The 22,092-nt window shown below is 34.7% G+C and overlaps 1 protein-coding gene across 14 annotated transcripts in view; it reads left to right on the plus strand.

Moving 5' to 3' along the window:
* MIA2 (MIA SH3 domain ER export factor 2) overlaps positions 1 to 22,092 on the plus strand; it is a 109,691-nt gene that overhangs the window by 59,076 nt on the left and 28,523 nt on the right. For 13 of the 14 annotated variants that reach the window (XM_058738899.1, XM_058738902.1, XM_058738903.1 and 10 more), the window contains 9 exons: positions 1,586 to 1,690; positions 6,319 to 6,441; positions 8,201 to 8,321; positions 9,540 to 9,586; positions 10,350 to 10,440; positions 12,567 to 12,705; positions 17,160 to 17,261; positions 18,196 to 18,256; positions 19,086 to 19,121. In XM_058738899.1, the coding sequence (XP_058594882.1) occupies positions 1,586 to 1,690; positions 6,319 to 6,441; positions 8,201 to 8,321; positions 9,540 to 9,586; positions 10,350 to 10,440; positions 12,567 to 12,705; positions 17,160 to 17,261; positions 18,196 to 18,256; positions 19,086 to 19,121 (825 nt within the window). The remainder of the gene's footprint in view (positions 1 to 1,585; positions 1,691 to 6,318; positions 6,442 to 8,200; positions 8,322 to 9,539; positions 9,587 to 10,349; positions 10,441 to 12,566; positions 12,706 to 17,159; positions 17,262 to 18,195; positions 18,257 to 19,085; positions 19,122 to 22,092) is intronic. The other variant, XM_058738900.1, reaches the window with a different exon arrangement.

Raw genomic sequence — 22,092 nt, forward strand, 5'->3', positions numbered from 1 at the left:
CTAATCTTTGACAAAGCAGGAAAGAATATCCAATGGAAAAAAGACAGTGTCTTTAACAAATGGTGCTGGGAGAACTGGACAGCAACATGCAGAAGGTTGAAACTAGACCACTTTCTCACACCATTCACAAAAACAAACTCAAAATGGATAAAGGACCTGAATGTGAGACAGGACACCATCAAAACCCTAGAGGAGAAAGCAGGAAAAAACCTCTCTGACCTCAGCCGCAGCAATTTCTTACTCGACACATCCCCAAAGGCAAGGGAGTTAAAAGCAAAAATGAACTATTGGGACCTCATGAAGATAAAAAGCTTCTGCACTGCAAAGGAAGCAATCAACAAAACTAAAAGGCAACCAACGGAATGGGAAAAGATATTTGCAAATGACATATCGGACAAAGGACTAGTATCCAAAATCTATAAAGAGCTCACCAAACTCCACACCCGAAAAACAAATAATGTAGTGAAGAAATGAGCAGAAAACATGAATAGACATTTCTCTAAAGAAGACATCCAGGTGGTCAACAGGCACATGAAAAGATGTTCAACATCGCTCCTCATCAGGGAAATAAAAATCAAAACCACACTCAGATATCACCTCACGCCAGTCAGAATGGCTAATATGAACAAATCAGGAGACTATAGATGCTGGCGAGGATGTGGAGAAATGGGAACCCTCTTGCGCTGTTGGTGGGAATGCAAAGAGGTGCAGCCACTCTGGACAACAGTGTGGAGTTTCCTCAAAAAATTAAAAATAGATCTACCCTATGACCCAGCAATAGCACTGCTAGGAATTTATCCAAGGGATACAGGAGTGCTGATGCATAGGGGCACTTGTACCCCAATGTTTATAGCAGCATTTTCAACAATAGCCAAATTATGGAAAGAGCCTAAATGTTCATCAGCAGATGAATGGTTAAAGAAATTGTAGTTTATGTATACAATGGAATACTACATGGCAAGGAGAAAGAATGAGATATGGCCTTTTGTAGCAACGTGAATGGAATTGGGAGAGTGTTATGCTAAGTGAAATAAGCCATACAGACAAAGACAGATACCATATGCTTTCACTCTTATGTGGATCCTGAGAAACGTAACAGAAACCCATGGGGGAGGGGAAGGAAAAAAAAGAGGTTATAGAGAGAGGGAGCCAAAACATAAGAGACTCTTAAAAACTGAGAACAAACTGAGGGTTGATGGGTGGTGGGAGGGAGTGGAGGGTGGGTGATGGGTATTGAGGAGGGCACCTTTTGGAATGAGCACTGGGTGTTGTATGGAAACCAATTTGACAATAAATTTCATATTTAAAAAAAAAGAGGCAGATAATAAAAAGTTAACAAAATTTGCTAGAAAGCACATAAAAGGTTAAAAGAGGCTAAATCATTTGTCCAAGGTCACATGGCAAGTTAGTGGCAGAGCCTTGACTGTACCCTGGTAGCCTTTTTTCTGGTAGCCTCTACTGTCTTTCCTATTAATATTGTCATGTTTTTTTTTTACTTTAATTCCATGTTTTAGGGAGTATGTATAAAAAAGAGTTATAATATTAAATTAATTCCTATAAGCTTGATATGTTGTGTTTTACTTAGGCTAAAACGACCTTCAAAATATTTCAAATGAATGAAGAACGACTTAAGATAGCTCTAAAAGATGCTTTGAGTGAAAATTCCCAACTTCAGGAAAGCCAGAAACAGGTTTGTACTCTGTAGGGACTCTTTAACTTTGATTACATAGTTATAAATGTTCTGGGCATACTCATGACTGACCCATCCTGGGGGCAAGATTAGGCTTTCCCCGGAAATCAGGAAAGGAGGACAGTCTCCTGAATATCCTTTGCCATGTCTTTTATATAGGGTGCAAAAGTGTATACTCCTGTTACCTTTTTCCTCCAGTAGTGAAAACGAGCCAGGGCAAATTTTAATAATCACAGCAAATAGGATTTAGGACCAACTCCTTAAAGCCAGACTGAAGGAAGGCAGGGAATATCCATGAGAATGATTGAAGCTATGGGTCCAGGGCCTAAAGATAGAAGCAGTTTTGGTGGTTAGAGCAAATGAGGATTTAGCTTCTTCCTTCTTCATATGTAGAGATACTCCCACACACCCACATATATTTACTGTCTCACTATTCTCCCAATACAGTTAAAATTTTTCCATGGGACAGTTTTTCATTTGATTGCATTATTTACAGTTTTCTAAATGTTATAGCTAAGCCACGTGATGTGCTCTTACTACATGTTCTGTTTTACCCAAAATTTTATTTGCTCTAGGGTTAGTAATTGTTTTGTTTCCTATATACCATGGAGATCTGTCTTCTGGAGATGCTGAATAACTTTGTGTATTCAAATGCTTTGTTAATGTACTAATTTTATTTTTTTCTTGAAGCAATCCTTCCTGAGGCCTTCCATCCTCCTGGTCCAATAGGAACTTTTTCTCTAGGTCTGTTAATGATTCTGTTGTCCTGAGATTTCACTTCACTCCCATCTATTCCCTTGTCTTTCTCCTGTGTTGGATCTTCTATTTCCTGTATCCAAAACTTGCTCTTTTGTGGTTAATTTTCTTGATTAGCTTCCTGAGAGATAGGTATAGAAGGTAACTTTTAAAAACTTTGCATGCCTAAGAATGTCTTCTCTCATGGTTATTGACAGTTTGGGTGGATATCTTCTGGATTGGAAAGTTTTTTTTCTTGAAATTTTGATATTGGTCCATTGTCTTCACTTTCCAGTATTGGTTTTGAGAAGTCAGATGAGATTTGGATTGCTGAATCTTTTTGTGATCTGCTCTTTTCCTCCCTGAAGATTTTAAATATTTATTTATTTTGAGAGAGGCAGAGAGAGGAAAAGAGAATCAGCTCGGAGCCTGACATAGGGCTCAATCTCAAAACTGTGAGATCATGGCCTACGTCAAAATCAAGAGTCGGATGGACGGACTGACTGAGCCAGCCACCTGTTCCATTCCAGGAAGCTTTTATATCTTTCCTTGTTTCTAGTTCTCTGAAATGTCATGATGATGTGTGAGTCTTTTTTCATACTCTTAATATGGAAACTCTTGGTTTGGATTCAGTTCTGGGAAATTATTTCATGCTTTTTCTGGGATTTTTTGTATGATTATATAGTAGTTATTTAAATATTTCCTCTTGGGCTGTGTGGGTGCCTCAGTTGGTTGAGTGTCTGACTCTTGATTTTGGCTCAGGTCATGACCCCAAGGTCTTGGGATTGAGCCCCATGTCAGGCTCAGGCTGAGTGAGTGTGGAGTCTGCCTGAGACTCTGTCTCTCTCTCTCTCTCTCTCACTCTCTGCTCCTCCCCTGCTTGTATGTGTGCATGCACGCACTCTCCCCTGCCCCCTCCCCCAAAAGATGTCCTCTTTGTTTTCTTTCTTTGCAAGTTTTGTTGACTTATTCTCCTATATTTTTCTATTGTAAGTGGTCTTTTTTATTTTGTTTTTGCCTTTTCTTTTTTTTTAATGTTTTTATTTATTTTTGAGAGAGACAGAGCACAAGTGGGGGGAAGGGCAGAAAGCAGAAAGAGAGGGAGACACAGAATCTGAAGCAGGCTCCAGGCTCTGAGCTGTCAGAACTGTGCCTGATGCGGGGTTCGAACTCCTAAGCCTCCAGATCATGACCTGAGCCGAAGTCAGACATTTAACGACTGAGCCACCCAGGTGCCCCTATTTTGCTTATGCCTTTTTTTCATTTATGGATGCCGTGTCTTATCTTGCTGAGGATATTGTTATTATTATTATTTTCTTTTTTGAGTGTTTTTCAGTTCCCTGAGTTGTTTTGTTTACTTTGAGTTCCTTTATTTTCTGTTTTGGTCTATGTCTTTTATGTATGAGTTTCTTTTTTTTTTTTTTTTTTTAATGTTTGCTTATTTTTGAGAGTGAGAGAGACAGTGTGAGCAAGGGACGACAGAATCCGAAGCAGGCTCCAGGTCCTGAGCTGTCAGCACAGATCCCGATGCGGGGCTCGAATCTACAGACCGTGAGATCATGACCTGAGCCAAAGTCAGATGCTTGACCGACTAAGCTGCCCAAGCACCCCACTAAGTTTCTTTTTAAAGTCAGTTATTAGGTGATTCATGGCAGTCTGCTCATTTGATAGTGAAGCTCTTCATATCTAATTGGAAGCTCAGTGTGTGTTATTGGGAGGCTGTTCTGTAGGGTAATCTGGCTAGGGTGTTTCCTTGGAAGATCCCCAGTTGTTGGTATTTGAAGATCATTTTCCACAGGGATAATTCCTCCACAGTTTCTGTTTGAGAGGGATAAGCCTGTTTGCCAACAGTGTGGCAAGCAGCTAAGACAGGTGGGGGTTGTTGGTGTGTCACTATCCAGTAAGTCAGCTTTTACTTTATCCTTTTATGTTTTCAATATTTTACTCACACTTTCACCTGGGCCAAGTGTCCCAGAGTTTCATTTTCCACCTCTCCAGAAAATAACCTTCTAGGCTTTTGCCAGACGTATATGTGTATGCGTGTGTGTGCGGACATGCATGTGAGAGATATGGGTGAGTGGGAAGGATGGATGGAGGGTCAAAATATACGTGTATGTATGTGCAGGGACTTTCTGTTTTTTTTGTTTTTTGTTTTTCATTTTTTATACAAACTTTCAGTCTTCCTCTTTTCAATCCTACTTATAGCCCTAGTATTGGTGCCTCCAAATTCTAAGCATTTTGGGTTGTATTAAGTCAACTTACATTTGGACTTTCCCATCTTCTATGTAGATTTCAGATTTGTCTGCTCTGCTGTATTTCTTACTATACTTCTATCTCTTTCTGCTTTCCACTTCTAGAATTACCTTTTCCTTCATCACCTGTTTTCTTTTTTTCTTATGGGTTTATGCTTCTTCCCCCCGCCCCCAAATCTTTTAGTAAATTTTTTCTCATCTTAGTAGATTTCAGGAGAAAGTGGTCATAAATGCTGTGTTAAATTTGCTGTTATAATCAAAACTGACCTTTTCTATCTTGAAAAATTTTCACCTAGATTGTCTTATTCTTTACATCTACTTTCATTTAACTCCTTTTTAATCACTCAAGTTCTTAAAATAAACTATCCTACATTCACTGATGCCATGTTCTAATATACTCCTCTAACTTCTTAAGACTGCATGCTGGGTATGCAATTTCTTTAGTCATTCACTAGAGTCCACTAATAACCAGATTCAAAGTTTTTTCTTCAAGAAAATCCTCATTTTTTTTTAATCTGTTGGTGTTCTCTTATTGTGTTATACACGCATAGAAAAAGTTTAGTTTTCTTGTGCTAGGAAAGATGCCTTAGTTTTGCAGAGAAATCCAATAATTATTGTTTGAGAGAATAGAGTTTTAAAGTTTTAATAGATTTGGACTTTTATATTTCTATGGGCCATTTCTTTTGTGAATTGCTTGCTCATTCATTTTTTTTCTTATTTTTCTTTTGACTTCTAACAGCTCTTTGCATTTTAAGATTATTAATCCTTTGCCGCATATATTTTTAAGAGTTCCTTTCTAGTTACTTGCTTTTAGATTTTGTTATTTTTTGATTTGTGAGGTTTTTAAGTGTTATGTAGTCAAATCTGTGTTTTATAACGATCCTTACCTTTTGTATCATGTTCAGAAAATTTTTTCTATAAAAGTATATACTAAGTAAAAGATTGTTTATGCAGAATTTGATGTATTCCATATTAATGGTATCTCTGGAAGTTTAGTTATCCTAACTACAAAACAGCACATGATTTAAAAAACAAATTTTAGTACAAATAAGTTATGGCATGTTATATATTATTTAAGGGATGGTAAGAAATGACCAAATCTAACATATGTATGTCTCAAAAAACCTCTTATTTAATAAAAATTTATTATGTAAATCAGTTGAACAATATTTAAGTGTCTCTTATTTTACATTACCCCTCTTGAAAGTTCTTTGAAAACAGGACCCCACCCTTCCTTCCCTTCTTTCCTCCTGTCTAACCCTCTCCTTCCCTTCTCAGCAACATATTGTGTCGTATAACATCTATTAAAGTTATATCTACGGGCACCTGAGTGGCTCAGTTGGTTAAGCGTCCGACTTCAGCTCAGATCATGATCTCACAGTTTTTGGGTTTGAGCTCCACATTGGGCTTTGTGCTGACAACTCAGAGCCTGGAGCCTGCTTCAGATTCTATGTCTCCCTCTCTCTCTCTCTCTCTGCTCCTCCCCACTAGTGCTCCTTCTCTCTGTGTCTTTCAAAAATATATAAATGTTAAAAAAAATTAAAAAAAATCGTGTATGTATATATAAATAAATTCATTCACACCTAAGTATGAAAAATAACAAGTTGCTTTTTTTTTTTCTTGGTTGGGTTTGAATTTTAGCTTTTACAAGAAGCTGAAGAATGGAAAGAACAAGTGGGTCAACTTAATAAACAGAAAATAACATTTGAAGAGTCCAAAGCATATGCAGAGCAAGTTCTGTATGACAAAGAAAATCAGATCAAGGTAAATGGGCCTTCTGGTTTTAGTGACTGAGGCAGCTAGAATGTTATTCTGAAATTTGAAAATTTTTGTTTTTTGAAACTTTTATTTTTATAATTTATTTGGTCAAATTAGAGGGTGTGTACTTCTTGGGCATTCATTTTAATTTGTACTGATATTATCATCTTGCTCCCAAATGCTCCTTGAAGACTTTTATTTATTTATTTATTTATTTATTTATTTATTCAACATTTTTAATTTATTTTTGGGACAGAGAGAGACAGAGCATGAACGGGGAGGGGCAGAGAGAAAGGGAGACACAGAATCAGAAACAGGCTCTAGGCTCCGAGCCATCAGCCCCGAGCCTGACGTGGGGCTCGAACTCACAGACCGCGAGATCGTGACCTGGCTGAAGTCGGACACTTAACCGACTGCGCCACCCAGGCGCCCCTCCTTGAAGACTTTTAGATTTGTAGTCTATATATCAACATTCTGTATGTCCTTTTTGTCCTTTCCTTTGTATTTTAGCCTAGGTATTGAGTGAAGAGAAAAAAGAATAATGGATTTTACCTTTGTCTTTTAGACTGCCATCTGTTTCTTTTGATAAAAAGAGGTTGGAAAGAATTTTAGAAATTGGACAGATGAAGTTACATGTATTGGCTGAATATCTGTAATACCTAGATTAGTTGTTGTATGTACTCTCACGGAGATAAATACTTTTCAAAAAATAAGTCTAATTGAAACTTGACTCTAATAAGAATATGGTAACTTATTTTTACTTTTAGGATTTGTTCACTTTTCCTTACTCCTTATTTGCCCTTTCTAGCCCTTTTTCCTGCCTTCTCTTTTAAATCTTATGCTTTCAAGCTGCAAACATACTCAGGTGTGAGTATCAAGTAATAAGATATAAAACTAACATTCTGTAATCTATGCAGTGAAGTGAACATTGCCATCTTGAAACCTATTCATTTATCCTCTTTACATTGTTGCTATGAATTTTTTGAAGATTCCAGCTTTAGTTGTTTTCATGATTTGGCATGTTCTTTTATTTTTTTCCCTAAACTTACTCTACTAAAGAACTTGAGATTCTTCCTAAGCAGAATAAGAATGAGATGCTAATCTCAAGCTCTACTCAAAGCTTTAGGCCATGTTATTTTTGCCTGGAACTCTCAAGAGGGACAGATCAAAGGGTAGAAATTACAGAGCAGAGTGGGTTTTTAGGTGGGTCCTTCCACAGAAATATATGGCATAGTCATTTCATTATTTACAATGAAAAACCTTTCTTTATTCAAGAAAATCAAAAAAGTACTGTTGGAAAACCTGTAATGTACCAGTTCAGGTTCTATTTTATGATAGAACCCAGGCTCGCCTGTGTTCTTTTTATATATCATGTACCTCACTTGCAGGTGTTTGACCTCACACAAAATTTACTGTTTGGTTAATGGCTACTGTTATTTGTGGTATGGAAAGAATGTAATATAGTAAATATTTTGTTACTTTATAGTCAGGCAGTATATTTAGGAAAAATGGACCATTATCCAGTATCGTATTTGATTTAGGAATAACCAAGTTTGGTTTTTAACTCGCAGAGTTTAATAGTCAATAAATATTATAGTTTTTCAGAGTATATGTCTCAATATCAGCTGGTGAATAAGAGGTCATGTACTGTTATCTATGTAGATTGATTTTTAAAGTATAACTACACATTCAGAAGTTGTAAATCAGTTAGCAAAAGGCATTATTACCTTCTCTTTCTGTTTTTCTCTCTTTACTAAATGTCAAGTCTCTGACTGAACGTTTGATAAAGATGAAAGATTGGGCTGCTGTGCTTGGAGAAGACCTAACAAATGATGATAACTTAGAATTGGAAATGAAGAGTGAATCAGAAAATGGTATGCAGTTGGGTATGAAGTCGTGATTCATCCTCTTTTGCTTAAAATGATAAGTAGCTCTTGTATTTGCTTTTAGTTTCCTATGTGTACCATGTTCTTTATACAGTTCTAGTTTGGCACATCTTCTCCATTTGTCTCTAATACTCTGTCCCTCTCACACTGTTCCTTATTGTTAAGCTTCAATTGGGATACAGCTTTTTCAGTAATCTTTCTCCATCTCCTCAGACAGACTTACAGCCTCTTTCCTTCCTGTTCTTTTTATATGTTGTACAAATCCTCATTATAGCAATTTTCACATTGCATCATAATCATTTCAGGGCCTATTTTTCCTGCCATGTCTGCTAATTGGGTGGATGGCGGGTAGTTTGAAAAATGAGTGTTATACAGGTGAATGCCTGAGGATACTTTGTATTAATTAGATGGCTCAGTACTTTAATCTTGGCCACCCCAAATTGTTATCACCGTTGCTGGTTGTGGTCTGGAAACTCAGGCAGGAGTTAGGTTCACTGTAGCTGCTCCCTGTATTTTCAAACCAATTCCTTTGACTTGAAAAGAGAATTTTATGTTGACATGATTATAGATTCATTGGAAGTTGCAAAAAGAGTACAGAAGTGTTTTGTGCATCTTTCACTAGTTTCTCCCCGTGGTAGCTCTTCTGACTTTTGTGACGTTTCTCTTTTTTCTCTCTCTACCCCTTACATATTAACACATGTATTAAGGAACAGAAGGTATGATTTTTTAAAAATTTTTCTTTGATGATAGCATTAATGCTTGGAAGAAAATTACAGTCCCATACGGTTGGTTCTGTTTGTACTTTTTTACTTCTGCTTTGTCTTGCAAGAAGCAATTCTTTTTGTAATAGAAAATGCATGCTCGTTTATTGTTATTTTAATTTGGAGTATAATTCCACTTATATTTTATATGCTGAAGGGTCCTAAGAATAGTTGAGACGGTGGACTGTATTGGGTGAATACCAGATTCTTGTTACAAATTTGTTTCTAGAGAGAGTCGTGAAGAATCTGTTTGACAATATTATGGTACTTGCAGTGCTTTTTTGTTTATCTTCTTGGGAGCAGGTCCAAGGCCATTCTGCCTTATTTCAAATTCTTTATTGTAGCAAGAATAAAGATTACAAGGCTCTAGTTGCATGAACTAGTAAAATCATTTGGATGTCTGTTGTGGCATGGCACTATTTTCCCAATTGAATGTTGTTTTTATTTTTTACTATAGATAATCAACCAAAAGGAGCTTTGAAGAAACTGATTCATGCTGCTAAGGTTTGCATTACTATGTAAATATAAAGATAGAGAAAAGAAATAGAATTTGGATTAAAGCCATATGTCCTTAGTAACTATTTTAAAAAGTCTGTTTTATAGTTACCATAGAAGTGATTCCAAATTTTCCAAAGTGAGCAGAATTTTCTTTATCAGTTGCTTTTTTCTTTTTATAATAACTTTAGAAATTCATATTGTTATTTTTAGAATTTATCATAATAAAAAATTTTAAGGTCTGCACAAATTTTTTAAGATAAGGAATAAATAAAAAATGTTTAGCATATTTTTTTTCATATTTCTGTCTGAACATTCTTCCTTCTCTGGTCTTAGTATTTTCCTATTCCTGTTGTCCCATATCCGAATTTGAGAAGTAAATGCTTGGTCCATTTTCTTCTGGTTTATCCCTTTTCTTTTCCATCATAGTAGTGGTATCTTGATCTTTACTGATCTATGTGAAGTTGTGATACTGTAGTTTGAAGGTTACTTTAATTAAAACTTATGGGTTGAAGGTAAATAGAATGAAAATAGCCACTTTTTAAGGATGGGACACTGATCTTCTCTACCTCTCTTTTGACATTTACGACTACTAATCACTTTGTTAACTTTTCGAGATGGAAGCTGCATTGTTGGTTATTGCATTCTAGGTGATCATTTTATCAAAGTAATAGAACTTTAAAAGGTTGGAATGATATATTGAGGTTTTTTGTTTTTCCTTTTTTGGAATAACTGATTAATGTTGTTCTTTTCCTTTTCCCATTCTCTAAAGTTAAATGCATCTTTAAAAACCTTAGAAGGAGAAAGAAACCAAATTTACATTCAATTATCTGAAGCAGATAAGACAAAGGAAGAGCTTACAGGTAGGATATCTGTATACTTTTAAAGTCTTTCTAAATAAAGATACTTTTGCAGAAAGGTACTATTAATTGAATCAGTTATGCAAAGGTCTAATTTGATTGTTTTTTGACTTTTACTTTTATTTCTAATTTGTGAAAAATTAGTACTAAGTTTTTTGTTGTTGGTAAAGTCCTATCGGTTTCTTCCATATCCATATGAAATAAAAATAATGAAATTATTTATTTTTTAAAGTTAATTTATTTATTTTGAGAGAGGGAGAGAATCCGAAGTAAGCTCCACAGTGTCAGTGTAGAGCCCAACTCGTGGCTCGACCCCACAAACCTGATCATGACCTGAGCCAAAACCAAAAGTCAGACGCTCAACTGACTGGGCCATCTAGGCACCCCTCTCCAATCTTAACTAATGAAATTATTTTAAAAAACATGTAAAACTCTACTTACCTTTGAATTTCAGTGTTGTATGTGTAACATGGTTTTAGATATTAAAAAGTAGTAAATTAAAACTATTAACTTTTATAAGATCATCCCTATGATCCAGTTTTACCAGATGATATTCAACAGTAATGTCTGTTACGTGACAGTTCTTGGCAATGGCTTAAAGCCTAGGTCGACAGATTTCTTCTGATGTAGATTTAAAAATTTCTGTGGAAAGACCAGGTGTGACATTAAAATCATTTAATGGTAGCATATATATTTTAAGCTATCCTTTTGATATATACGTTTAATTAATAGATGAATAATTATATACCATTAGAATAAGTAGTATGCCATTACTAAAATTTTAATGTATGTTAGTATGATTTTGTGATTTTGAAACAGAGTAAGTTTTGTCTTGTATTAAGATTTGTGGTGGGGGTACCTGACTGGCTCAGTCAGTAAAGCATGCAACTCTTAACCTCAGGTTGAGTTCAAGCCCCACCTTAGGCATGGAGCCTACTTTAAAAAAAACAAACAAACAAAAAAAAAAACATTTGTGGTGATGATTCATACACATGTTTTGGGAGATGGCATTTCAATTTTAGAGGAATTCAGAAGGTGGGGTTTTGATGTTGGAAGAGAAATGAGGTTTTAAAAACAATTGATGGGGGTACCTGGGTGGCTCAGTCGGTTAAGCATCCAACTTTCACTCGGGTCATGATCTCGTGGTTTATAGTTCAAGCCCCACATTGGGCTCTGTGCTGACAGTTCGGAGCCTGGAGCCTTCTTTGGATTCTGTGTCTCCCTCTTTCTCTCTGTCCCTCCCCTGCTTGCACTCTGTCTCTCTCTCCTTCAAAATAAATAAACATTAAAAAAAAATTTAACAAAAATAAAAAATAAAAACAATTGATGTACTAATTATATAGCATTCATTATTTAGAATTGTTATTTTTTGTTTTCCTAGATAGTTCTTTTAGGTGGGTTAGCAGTTAACAAGCTAAAACTGGTATTTTTCTCCCCAATCTTTTTTTTTAAGTTTATTTATTTATTTTGAGGTTGGGGAGGGGCAGGGAGAGAGAGAGAATCCCAAGCACCGAGCCCAGTGTCGGGCTCAAACCCATGAACCACCAAATCATGATCTGAGCCAAAGTCTGACATTTAACTGAGCCATCCAGGTATCCCTCTCCAATCTTGATCTGGATTAAGCTAGCATGGTTTTGTAGGACTTCTTATCAGGAGATCCAAATTTCTGGCCTGACCTGTTACATATATCCAAATTTTGCTTAAAAGGAGGGCTGGCTAGAAGTTATTAACTAGTACACTTTTTATGAGATAAAAATAGGTGTTCATCATGTTTAAGTAGTTTCATAGGAAATGTTGAACTAAAATATTTCCCTTCAGAACTCTCATCTCCAAAACTTTCTTGAGAAATTTTACTATTTTTTGGTTTCCTAACTGAAAATTAAATGCTAGAAATAGAATATTGAAGGTTTTGGGAAATCTTGGAGTAAAAAAAAAAATTATAACAGTTTATATAGTTCTTTAAAATATTAAAAGCATTTAGGTGAACAAAATCCCTTATAAACTTTCTGTTGTTGGAAAGAATTTATGAATAATTTATTATTTTTTGGTAATTTTTATCTTTATAAAATGTGAATGTGCATCTAGAAATATTTACTCCTTTAATTATGATTTTTAAAAATTTTCTATAGAACGTATTAAAAGTCTCCAGACTGAACAAGCATGTTTGCAGTCAGAAAATACACAATTTGAAAACGAGAATCAAAAGCTTCAGCAGAAACTTAAAGTAATGACTGAACTGTATCAAGAAAATGAAATGACACTTCACAGGTAATAAAGATTTTGTTCATATCTCCACTGTATGGCAAGTAAAATAGTTTAATGCATATTCAGCTTATGTGATACTCAGAGCGCTCAATTTATGATTGGGTAATATTTCATCAGTTCATTTTTAAGAAGGTTACTTGATCTTGAAATACTTTTTATTCTGAATCTGACCATTTTTTACTACCTTCCCTACTAGACCCTGATCTAAACCATCATCAGTTAGTGCCTGGTTTATTGTCGTAGCCTCATAAATAGTCTCTTTCCACTCGACCTCCTGCATAGTTGTTTTCAGTGGCATGACCCTTCTGAAGCATAAAGTATGGGTGTTGTCACAGTCTTGTTTGCAAACTCCCACGTGCCTTCATATCACAGTAAGAATTTAATCCAAAGCTTTTAGATGGCCTACAAGACTCTGTAAGATCTGACCTTTGTCTACCTCTTTTTTTTTTTTGCTGGTTATCTCTTTAATTTTAGCTTATTCATTTTAGTTTTCCTTCATTACCCTCCAGCCACACTGGTCTTGATGATCATTAGTATGCCAAGCACATCTATACCTCAGGGCCTTTTGTACTTGCTCCTTTTCTTGGACTGGCATTCCCCTGTATAAGGTTGAATCCTTCATTTCATTTGGATCTAGGTTCATATGTTGCTTCAGAGACTCCTTCCCTGGCTACCCTAACTAAGATAATACCTGCAATTCCCTTATCCCTTATCTTGTTTTATTTTTCTTCATAGCCCTTAAAGTCCTCTGATGATTTATTGGCCTCCCCCCCACAACATTAAATGTCAACTCCGTAAGAGAATTACTTTATTCTCTTTTCTTCGGTATTTCCAGTGCCTAATATTATGTCTTGGGACATGGTAGTTATTCAATAAATGTTTGTTGAGTATATGAATAGATATGTTTAGTACCTTTATATATTGGATTGAGAGATTTCTGTGCATGTGTGTACTGATCTCTAAATGCATAGATGCACAAACGACTGTTAAGATATCTATCTGGAGACTCCAGATTTTCAAATACTACTATAGGACATATTTTTCATCATAAAAGGAAATAAAATGTTCCTTGATTTAATTAATATAATTTCAAGCCCCTTTAATGAAAGTTATTACAGTTGATCTTCATCATGTATAGATTCTGTATTTGCAAATTCGCCTACTTGTGTAAACTTTGTATTTAAAAAAATTTTTTTTTAACGTTTATCTATTTTTGAGACAGAGACAGAGCATGAACGGGGGGAGGGTCAGAGAGAGGGAGACACAGAATCTGAAACAGGCTCCAGGCTCTGAACTGTCAGCACAGAGCCCGGGGCTCGAACTCACGGACCGCGACATCATGACCTGAGCCGAAGTCGGCCACTTAACCGACTGAGCCACCCAGGCGCCCCTGTATTTTTTTTTTTTTTTTGAGAGAGCGAAAGCATGCTTGTGTGCGTATCCATATGGCGGTTAGGCAGAGGGAGAGGGAAAGACTCTTAAGCAGGCTCCATGACCAGCGCAAAGCCTGAGTCACCACTCGATCTCTTGACCATGAGTGGAAATCACGAGTAGGACACTTAACTAAGCCACCCAGGTGCCCCATGAAAACTTATTTTTAATTTTTTAAAAAATTTATTATTGAGAGAGCGAGAGTGTGAGCAGAGGAGGGGCAGAGAGAGAGAGCGAGAGAGACACAGAATCTGAAGCAGGCTCTAGGCTATAAGCAGACAACAAATAGCCTGACGTGGGGCTCAAACTCATGAGCCATGAGATCATGACGTGAACCAATGAAAACTTATTTTTATCCTAAAACCAGTACTCAGGAGCTTTAGTGGTCATTCTCAGACATGCACAGAATAGCAAGAAATTTGAATTTCCCAGTGTGTATGTTCCCAGTCTTCCTTCTTATTTCAGCTCTCATTTTGTAAACAAGTGTCCTTTTCTGCACTATATGTAATGCCACATTTTTGTGCTTTTTGTTGGTGATTTATCTATTTTATTTTATTATTTTATTTATTATTATTTTTTTTATTTAGCTGTTTTAAAATGATCCCCAGGTATCATGCTAAAATGCTGTTTAGTGTTCCTAAGTGCAAGAAGACTGTGGTGTGTCTTATAGAGACAGCACCTGTGTCAGAGAAACTATGTTCAGCCTGAGTTATAATGCTGTTGGCTGTGAGTTCATTAGTAATGAACCAACAATATATGTTAAATAAGGTATCTTTAAACTGAAAAACAGAACACAGGGTTACATGTTGGTGGGTTGATGAAAATGCTGTGAACAGAGCACCCAGAAACCTAACTCTGTTTCCTTTAAGAGCAATGGTTCAGCATTTGCTAATTTAGGATTTGGAATGACTTTATAGAACATAAGTAGTGGGAATGAGATTCTGTTTTATATATTTGGAAACTGGTAGAAAATACCAACATTCCATTGCCATCAGGATGATGGGGGATTTGTTAAGCTCTGTCATTGCCAGCCTGTATACTTAATTATTCTTTGGAATCCATTAAAAATCAAAAACTTGCTGTTCATCATGAACTTCTGGGCCAGTTGGGACTGCCCAGGATATGAAAGAAAAATAAACTTGACTAAATGGAAGAGCTATAGAGTGGATGACTCATGGCTTCTTTCAGTAAACTTAGGCATGCACCCTTTTTAGGTTAGGATGAAAGATATTATAAGTAAAATTTGGATACAAATGGGATTATTTTGAGGTGAAAAGAATACTTCTAAGTATACATTTTGAACAAAATAAAAATACATGGTTGATGATAGAATTCTGATGAGGAATATTTAAAATTTCAAAAAAGGGGCACCTGGGTGGCTCAGTCGGTTAAGCGTCCGACTTCAGCTCAGGTCACGATCTCGCGGTCAGTGAGTTCGAGCCCCGCGTCGGGCTCTGGGCTGATGGCCCAGAGCCTGGAGCCTGCTTCCGGTTCTGTGTCTCCCTCTCTCTCTGCCCCTCCCCCGTTCATGCTCTGCCTCTCTCTGTCTCAAAAATAAATAAACGTTAAAAAAAAAATTTAAAAAAATAAAATTTCAAAAAAAAAAGGTGTTCTCTGTAGATATTCAAGAGCAAGGATGGGACACTGAATAGAATCCTGTCCCTGTATGTGTTGTTCACATTGTGATTTCATCAATTCATTAATGTGAAATATCTTCAATTTCCCAAAATACTGCGTATTCCATTCTTACATTTAAATTAAAACATTTCATCACTCAAATATTGGAGAGAAGTGAAATAGGATAGCATACAAGTTTGATATGTTGCTTTAGATATGTGAAGTAAGATGTGATTATTTTTTGATCATATCATCAGGCTTCTTTTATAATGCCATTTTCATCATTAATGAATCTATCCAAATTCAAGGGGAGGTTCATAGACTTTACCTCTCTACGGCAGACAATTCTGGCCATTTTTTTAATCTAGGGTTTGTAAAAACACACTTCCTTCCATGTCCAAGCCCATCATACTTTGATGCTTTTTCTGAGGAGATGACTTATTTTCTTCTAACCCTATGAAATGATTGACCTAGGGAGTAATTTCTTAGCAATTGGTAATGTAGTTTATGGAATATAAAACATTTACTGCTACCCTGTAGGATTTCTTCAATAGTTTGTCATGTTCTTCCCCAAAGTTCGTGAAGAAGGGGAGACATTCACATTTAGGACTCCATATGTGTTTTCCTGTGGTGTTCAGTATTTCTTGAGGGACCAGTGTTACTGATGATACCATGTGAAACACAGGGGTAATAGAGTATAATGGAGTCACTACTTGCTAGCTCTATGCCTAGGTTCACTTATTTAGTTTTTCTGTGTTTCCTTTCCCTTCTTATAGAGCTGTTGTGATAATTACATAGGGTAATAATACATGTAAAAGTCTAAGAACAATTTCTGGCACATGCTAATGGCTCAGTAAGTTAGCTGTTTTTATTAAAAGAACTAAAAGTAGTAGATAGGACTACTAGTACTACTTTTATTTACTTTGGGTTCATTATAATTTTTTTTTTAAATGCGTGTAAACTGTCTTAGAAGCTTAATCACCGTGTTAACAACTTAACAACCAATTTAAAAATTATTGAAATTCAGTTTATTACTTGGTGACTTCTTGTCTAATAAATGTCACACAGCTTTATACAAGAAGGCTTGATAAATAATATATAGTCATGATAGTTTTTACTAATATTTACTTTTGATCTTATTTTCATTATAAAAGTCTTATAGAAAACTCTTGAATCTTTTGTGTTAATAGTACTATATTAGACAAGGTGGTTTATAATTTGAGTTTGTAATATTAATTTCCACACCAGGAATATTTATGCAGCTACTTTTTTTTCTTGCATGTGATGTTTTTAGTGGTCTTATGCAAATTGTTTTATGAGAAGCACCAGTTGTGATATTATTAAAAATATATAATTGATTATCTTATGACATACAGTAAAAAACAAAACAAAACACTTTTTGTTTCAAGGAAATTAACAGTAGAGGAAAATTACCGATTAGAGAAAGAGGAGAAACTTTCCAAAGCAGATGAAAAGATCAGTCATGCAGCTGAAGAGCTGGAGACCTATAGGTATTGAATATTTTTTACTCTTTTCTTTTTCAGGTGGGGAGGGTATCCAAAAACCTAATACTAGAAAAAATAATAAGGTAGCTCCCCCAAATAAACCCAAGATATTTGTCATTATTTTTCATTTGTATATCTTGATTTATTCTGCAATTATACAGAAAATATAAAAAGGAGAAATATTTCCCTTTCAGTGTACATGATTTTAAATCTCTCGCATTAAAATAGGGAAATCCTATTTTATGTTAATATCAAGAAATTTATGAATATCCATTAATTTCAAGGTCTTTCCTCTTTGGTTCTAATGGGGAAGAATATATACAATATTAATGAATTTGAGAAGTATGCTTCAAAGAGAAGAGTGAGCCACTTCTGAAGTATTGATAAGTCTAGTTTTTCCCTTGTTCATTTGTCATTAGTTCCGTGGAAATCATAGAAAACCTAGAGAAAATAAGGGGCAAGTTTTAGCAGTATCCCAAATAGTTGTGATATTTAATTTTACATTAGGAAGAGTAAACTTGGATTTTGTCCAAAAGAAGGAATTATCTTATTAGTTGTATAAAGGTAGTAGGTAACATTTTATTTCACAGAGACTTTTAATTTCCTAGAGTTCTGTTAAGATTACAGACATCTGAATAATTCTTCCAAGTGCATGCTTCTTAGTAATAAAAACAAACCAATATACCATATAAATCTTGGCATAACCTTTGGTTTTAGGTAAACCCAAGTAGTAGTACTCTTAAAGCATAATTAATATTAAAATTATATTAGGAAAAAATATACTACTTTAGAACGTCTTAAAGGTGATTAGTGTGGAGTTCTGGAGTTATTTTTACATTAAACAAAACACTCTAGGTGTTTTAATTAATATTTTCAGTAGACATAGTGTGTTCTGTCATTTCTTAGTACATGTTAATAGTAGAATGATTATTCCTTGTAGAAAGCGAGCCAAAGATCTTGAAGAAGAATTGGAGAGAACCATTCATTCTTATCAAGGGCAGGTATATGTGTGTGTGTGTGTGTATGTATGTGTGTGTGTGTGTGTGTGTGTGTGTGTGTGTGTGTGTGTATTAAACAATTCTGATTTGTTCGAATTGGTATTTCTGTTTTGATGCAAGAGTATAGTTACTTGATAGTTGTACCACGTCTCTTGAGGTTTTGCGTGTGGCTGTGGAACATTTATAGGGAGCCAAGTGTTCTGAAATAAAATACTTGTTTGTTTGTTTATTTACTTATTTATTTATTATTTAAAAAAAATTATTTTGGGGGAGAGTACAAGCAGGGGAGGGGTAAAGAGAGGGGGACAGAGGATCTGAGGTGGGCTCTGCGCTCACAGGCCAATAGAAGCGAGCCCAATGTGGGGCTGAAACTTGCAAACTGTGAGATCATGACCTGAGCCAAAGTCGAATGCTCCACTGACCCAGCCACAAAGGTGCCCAAGAGTTTAAAATTGCCACGTTTTAAAATTGTTTAAAATTGGCATGTCTCCTGCTTCTTTGGGAATATGGATTAAGTAAATAAATAAACATATATCAGCACTGGAGTCTCGTATTTACTTGGACTAATTATCTCTTAGTCAGCAACTCATTGTAGTTGATTTTTGCATAAAACAAAAATATACTAGACAAAAATTGTCTTTACATTCAGTTTTTGTTTTAAAAATGTGATAGAGTAGTCATGTGTATATGAAAATTGCTTTAAAAATGTTACTGACTTTCAGAGATGCTTGAGTTATTTTCGAGTTTATGAATTGTGTACTAAATCATAGTGGTAGTGTGAGATTTTTTTACCTAAGAAAATCAGTAGTATTTTAATGAATTTCTTTTTCAGATTATCTCCCATGAGAAAAAAGCACATGATAATTGGGTAAGTATTAAATTCTCTTTGTCAGATTGTTCTTTTTTCTAATTTAAATGAGCCGTTTAAAAGATACACTTTCACACCAAAAATTAAGGTAGTGTTAAATAAATTTCTTTTAATTTTGCTGGTAGTGAAATTATGTTTTTTATGAACTAAATACTTGGTTATAACAGTTATTCACAAAATCTGATTTTTCCTTTTCTGCTTTTATTTTGCAAGGAGCTTATACTCTTTTGGGGGAGGTGATGTAATGTTTATGGGTTGTTTTGAGAGCATTGGATTGCCACTAATTTACTTGTGGACAACTTACTTAAAATTACTGGGCCTGTTTACTTGTCTGTAAAACAACAGATTGAACTAAGTGATATCGAAAGCCTCTTCTAGTTGTAAAAGCTTTACAATTCAGTTATCTGATTCTCAGTGTTGAATTACTTGATACACATCAAGAAAAAGATCATCATGAGAAGTGGCATGTCAGTGCTCCAGAAGAACTCTATGAGGAAATGATAAGGATGTGGCTTTTGACTAATTGTGAGAATGATCCATCTAATTTGTAGAACTGTTGTAATAGCTGGCCTTCAGAGGACTTGTCTCTAGGAGTCTTCAAGCAGAGACAGTTTGTGCAATGTGTGAACACATGGGGTCTGGAGTTACCCAGTTTTGGTTGTTATCCTGGTTCCAACACCTGTAACAACAACAATTGTTTCTTTACCTATTTCTTTACCTATAAGGTAGACATATCAGTAGTACCTATTTTATAGAGTTATAGTGATGAATAAATAACTCATGTAAGCCTGTTAGGTGCCTGACACGTAGTAAGCACTCAGTGTATGTTAACTCTTACTAGACTCTTGTTACACTGAAGCTTGGGAGATATTTCTTAGTGGTGGATGTTTCTTGGAGTGGAGATTCCTGTATAGGTTGAGAAATTAGACATGTTGAATGTCAAAGCTTTTCCCGTTTCTCAGATTTTGTGTTGAGGGTTCAAGTGAAGATTTGTTAATGAATTAGACTGGGCTTGGAGATGAATTTAGTTTTTTTCATCATTCCCCACCACAGTCAGAATACTAAGATAAAGATTATTTTTTAATGACAGAAGAGACTCATAAATATGGAGAACAAACTGAGGGTTACTGGAGGGGTTGTGGGAGGGGGGATGGGCTAAATGGATAAGGGGCACTAAGGAATCTACTCCTGAAATCATTGTTGCTCTATATGCTAATTTGGATGTAAATTTAAAAAAATAAAAAATAAAATTAAAAAGAAAAAGATTATTTTTTCATGATGAGAGGAATTGATGTTTGCTAATCTCTTAATGCTCTAGGCACTGTACTTAAAGGCATTTTGTGTATATTACTCATTGAATTCACCCAACAACTCTATAAAATAGATATTATAAGTTGAGTTTTACAGATGGGGAAAGAGCCCAAAGTCACATGATCAAAGAATGAAGAATAGAGATTAAAATTCTGACTTTTTAGATTCTAAATCTGTGGCTTCTCTGTTATTATACATTGAATTTCTTGTTCAGTAAATGACCTAGACTTTATGTTAAAATATGCAAAAAATACCCTTAATGTCTTAAGATGAAGATTTTTTTAGATTTTATAAAAGTAATGTATACTCACTAAATAAAAAAAGTTCAGACTATTTACAAAGGATGTACCAAGAAGTAATCAGCAGTATCACTTTAGTTTATTCTATACTTTAAGTATATTTAGACATAAATCATGTATATGTTTTAAAAAATGAAATTATACTATATATTAGTGTTTTTATGTTCTTTCTTAATATATTATAGATATTTTTCTATGAATATTTTATAATTTATGTAAACCTCTCCCATTTGATAAATGTTTAGTTTGTTTCCACTTTTTTACTGTTATAAATAATTTTATAATTTTGGATGTTACTTTTTCCTTTGAGCATTTCTTTGCTCCATCCTATTAGAGTTAATGTTTTCTTCCTTTGAACTCATATAATACTTTGTTTTTATGTGTTCTGTGACAAGTACAATAGTTGTCCTTACCACAGATTTAAGCTTCTTAAGATAGGGGCTTAACACCTGCACTTAATAGAATGCTTTTTTGCATATTTTAAGTAATATCTGAATACAATGTGGTCATTCATTGAAATTATAGTTTTACCTAACCTTTGAAGTGTAAACTTTTTAAAAGCCTGTAATCATTTAGCATCTGTTTATTCTTATATATTTTTTGAAGATTTATCTTTAATATTGATAGCACTATAATCATACTAGGATTTACTTTTTTTGACTTAGTAACTTTGTATTGTTTTGTCTCCTATAATTAAGAGTAAATATGTAATACTGTACTGTGTAGAAAACATTTAGAAGTAGTTTTGATTCTGTGTTGTTAAAACACATTGTTAAATGAATGAATTGATATTTTATTAACTAAGATTGTTATTGTGTAGTATTGTTTTTGTTAGTACAAAATTGATTATATCATTATATACTAGAAAATGATTTACATTGGGATCTTTTTGATAATGAATGCTAAAATATGGTTAAGCTAGGGTTTTGTTTTGTTTTGTTTTGTTTGTGTGTGTGTATTTAACATACTTTATTCTTTGGCCAGTTAAAGTCAATTCTAATGTGTAGTTCACAATTTTAAATGAATACATTTGATAGTACAGTTCTTTTAACCTGTAAAAAGTTATGGTTCTAGGTTGAGTTAATTTGCCTTTGTATAATAGATAAGTTTGCCCCAGTGCATTGTGTTAGTTTGTCCAGGTCTGATGCTGCATACACTGCTGCTGTTTAACTAGAGAGTTTACAGAATGACTGGGAAACATATAGTATTCCATACAAGTTTAATCTTTGCCCACAAACTATTTAGGAATATTGTATGTTCTTAATGTTTATTATAAGTGTAAGTTTTTTTCCCATAGCAAACATACTCTGATTTTCTAATTTTTTTTTTTAAGTTTATTTACTTGTTTTTGAGAGTGCTTG

The sequence above is a fragment of the Neofelis nebulosa genome, chromosome 7 (genome assembly GCF_028018385.1).
Source record: "Neofelis nebulosa isolate mNeoNeb1 chromosome 7, mNeoNeb1.pri, whole genome shotgun sequence".
Lineage (NCBI taxonomy): Eukaryota > Metazoa > Chordata > Mammalia > Carnivora > Felidae > Neofelis > Neofelis nebulosa.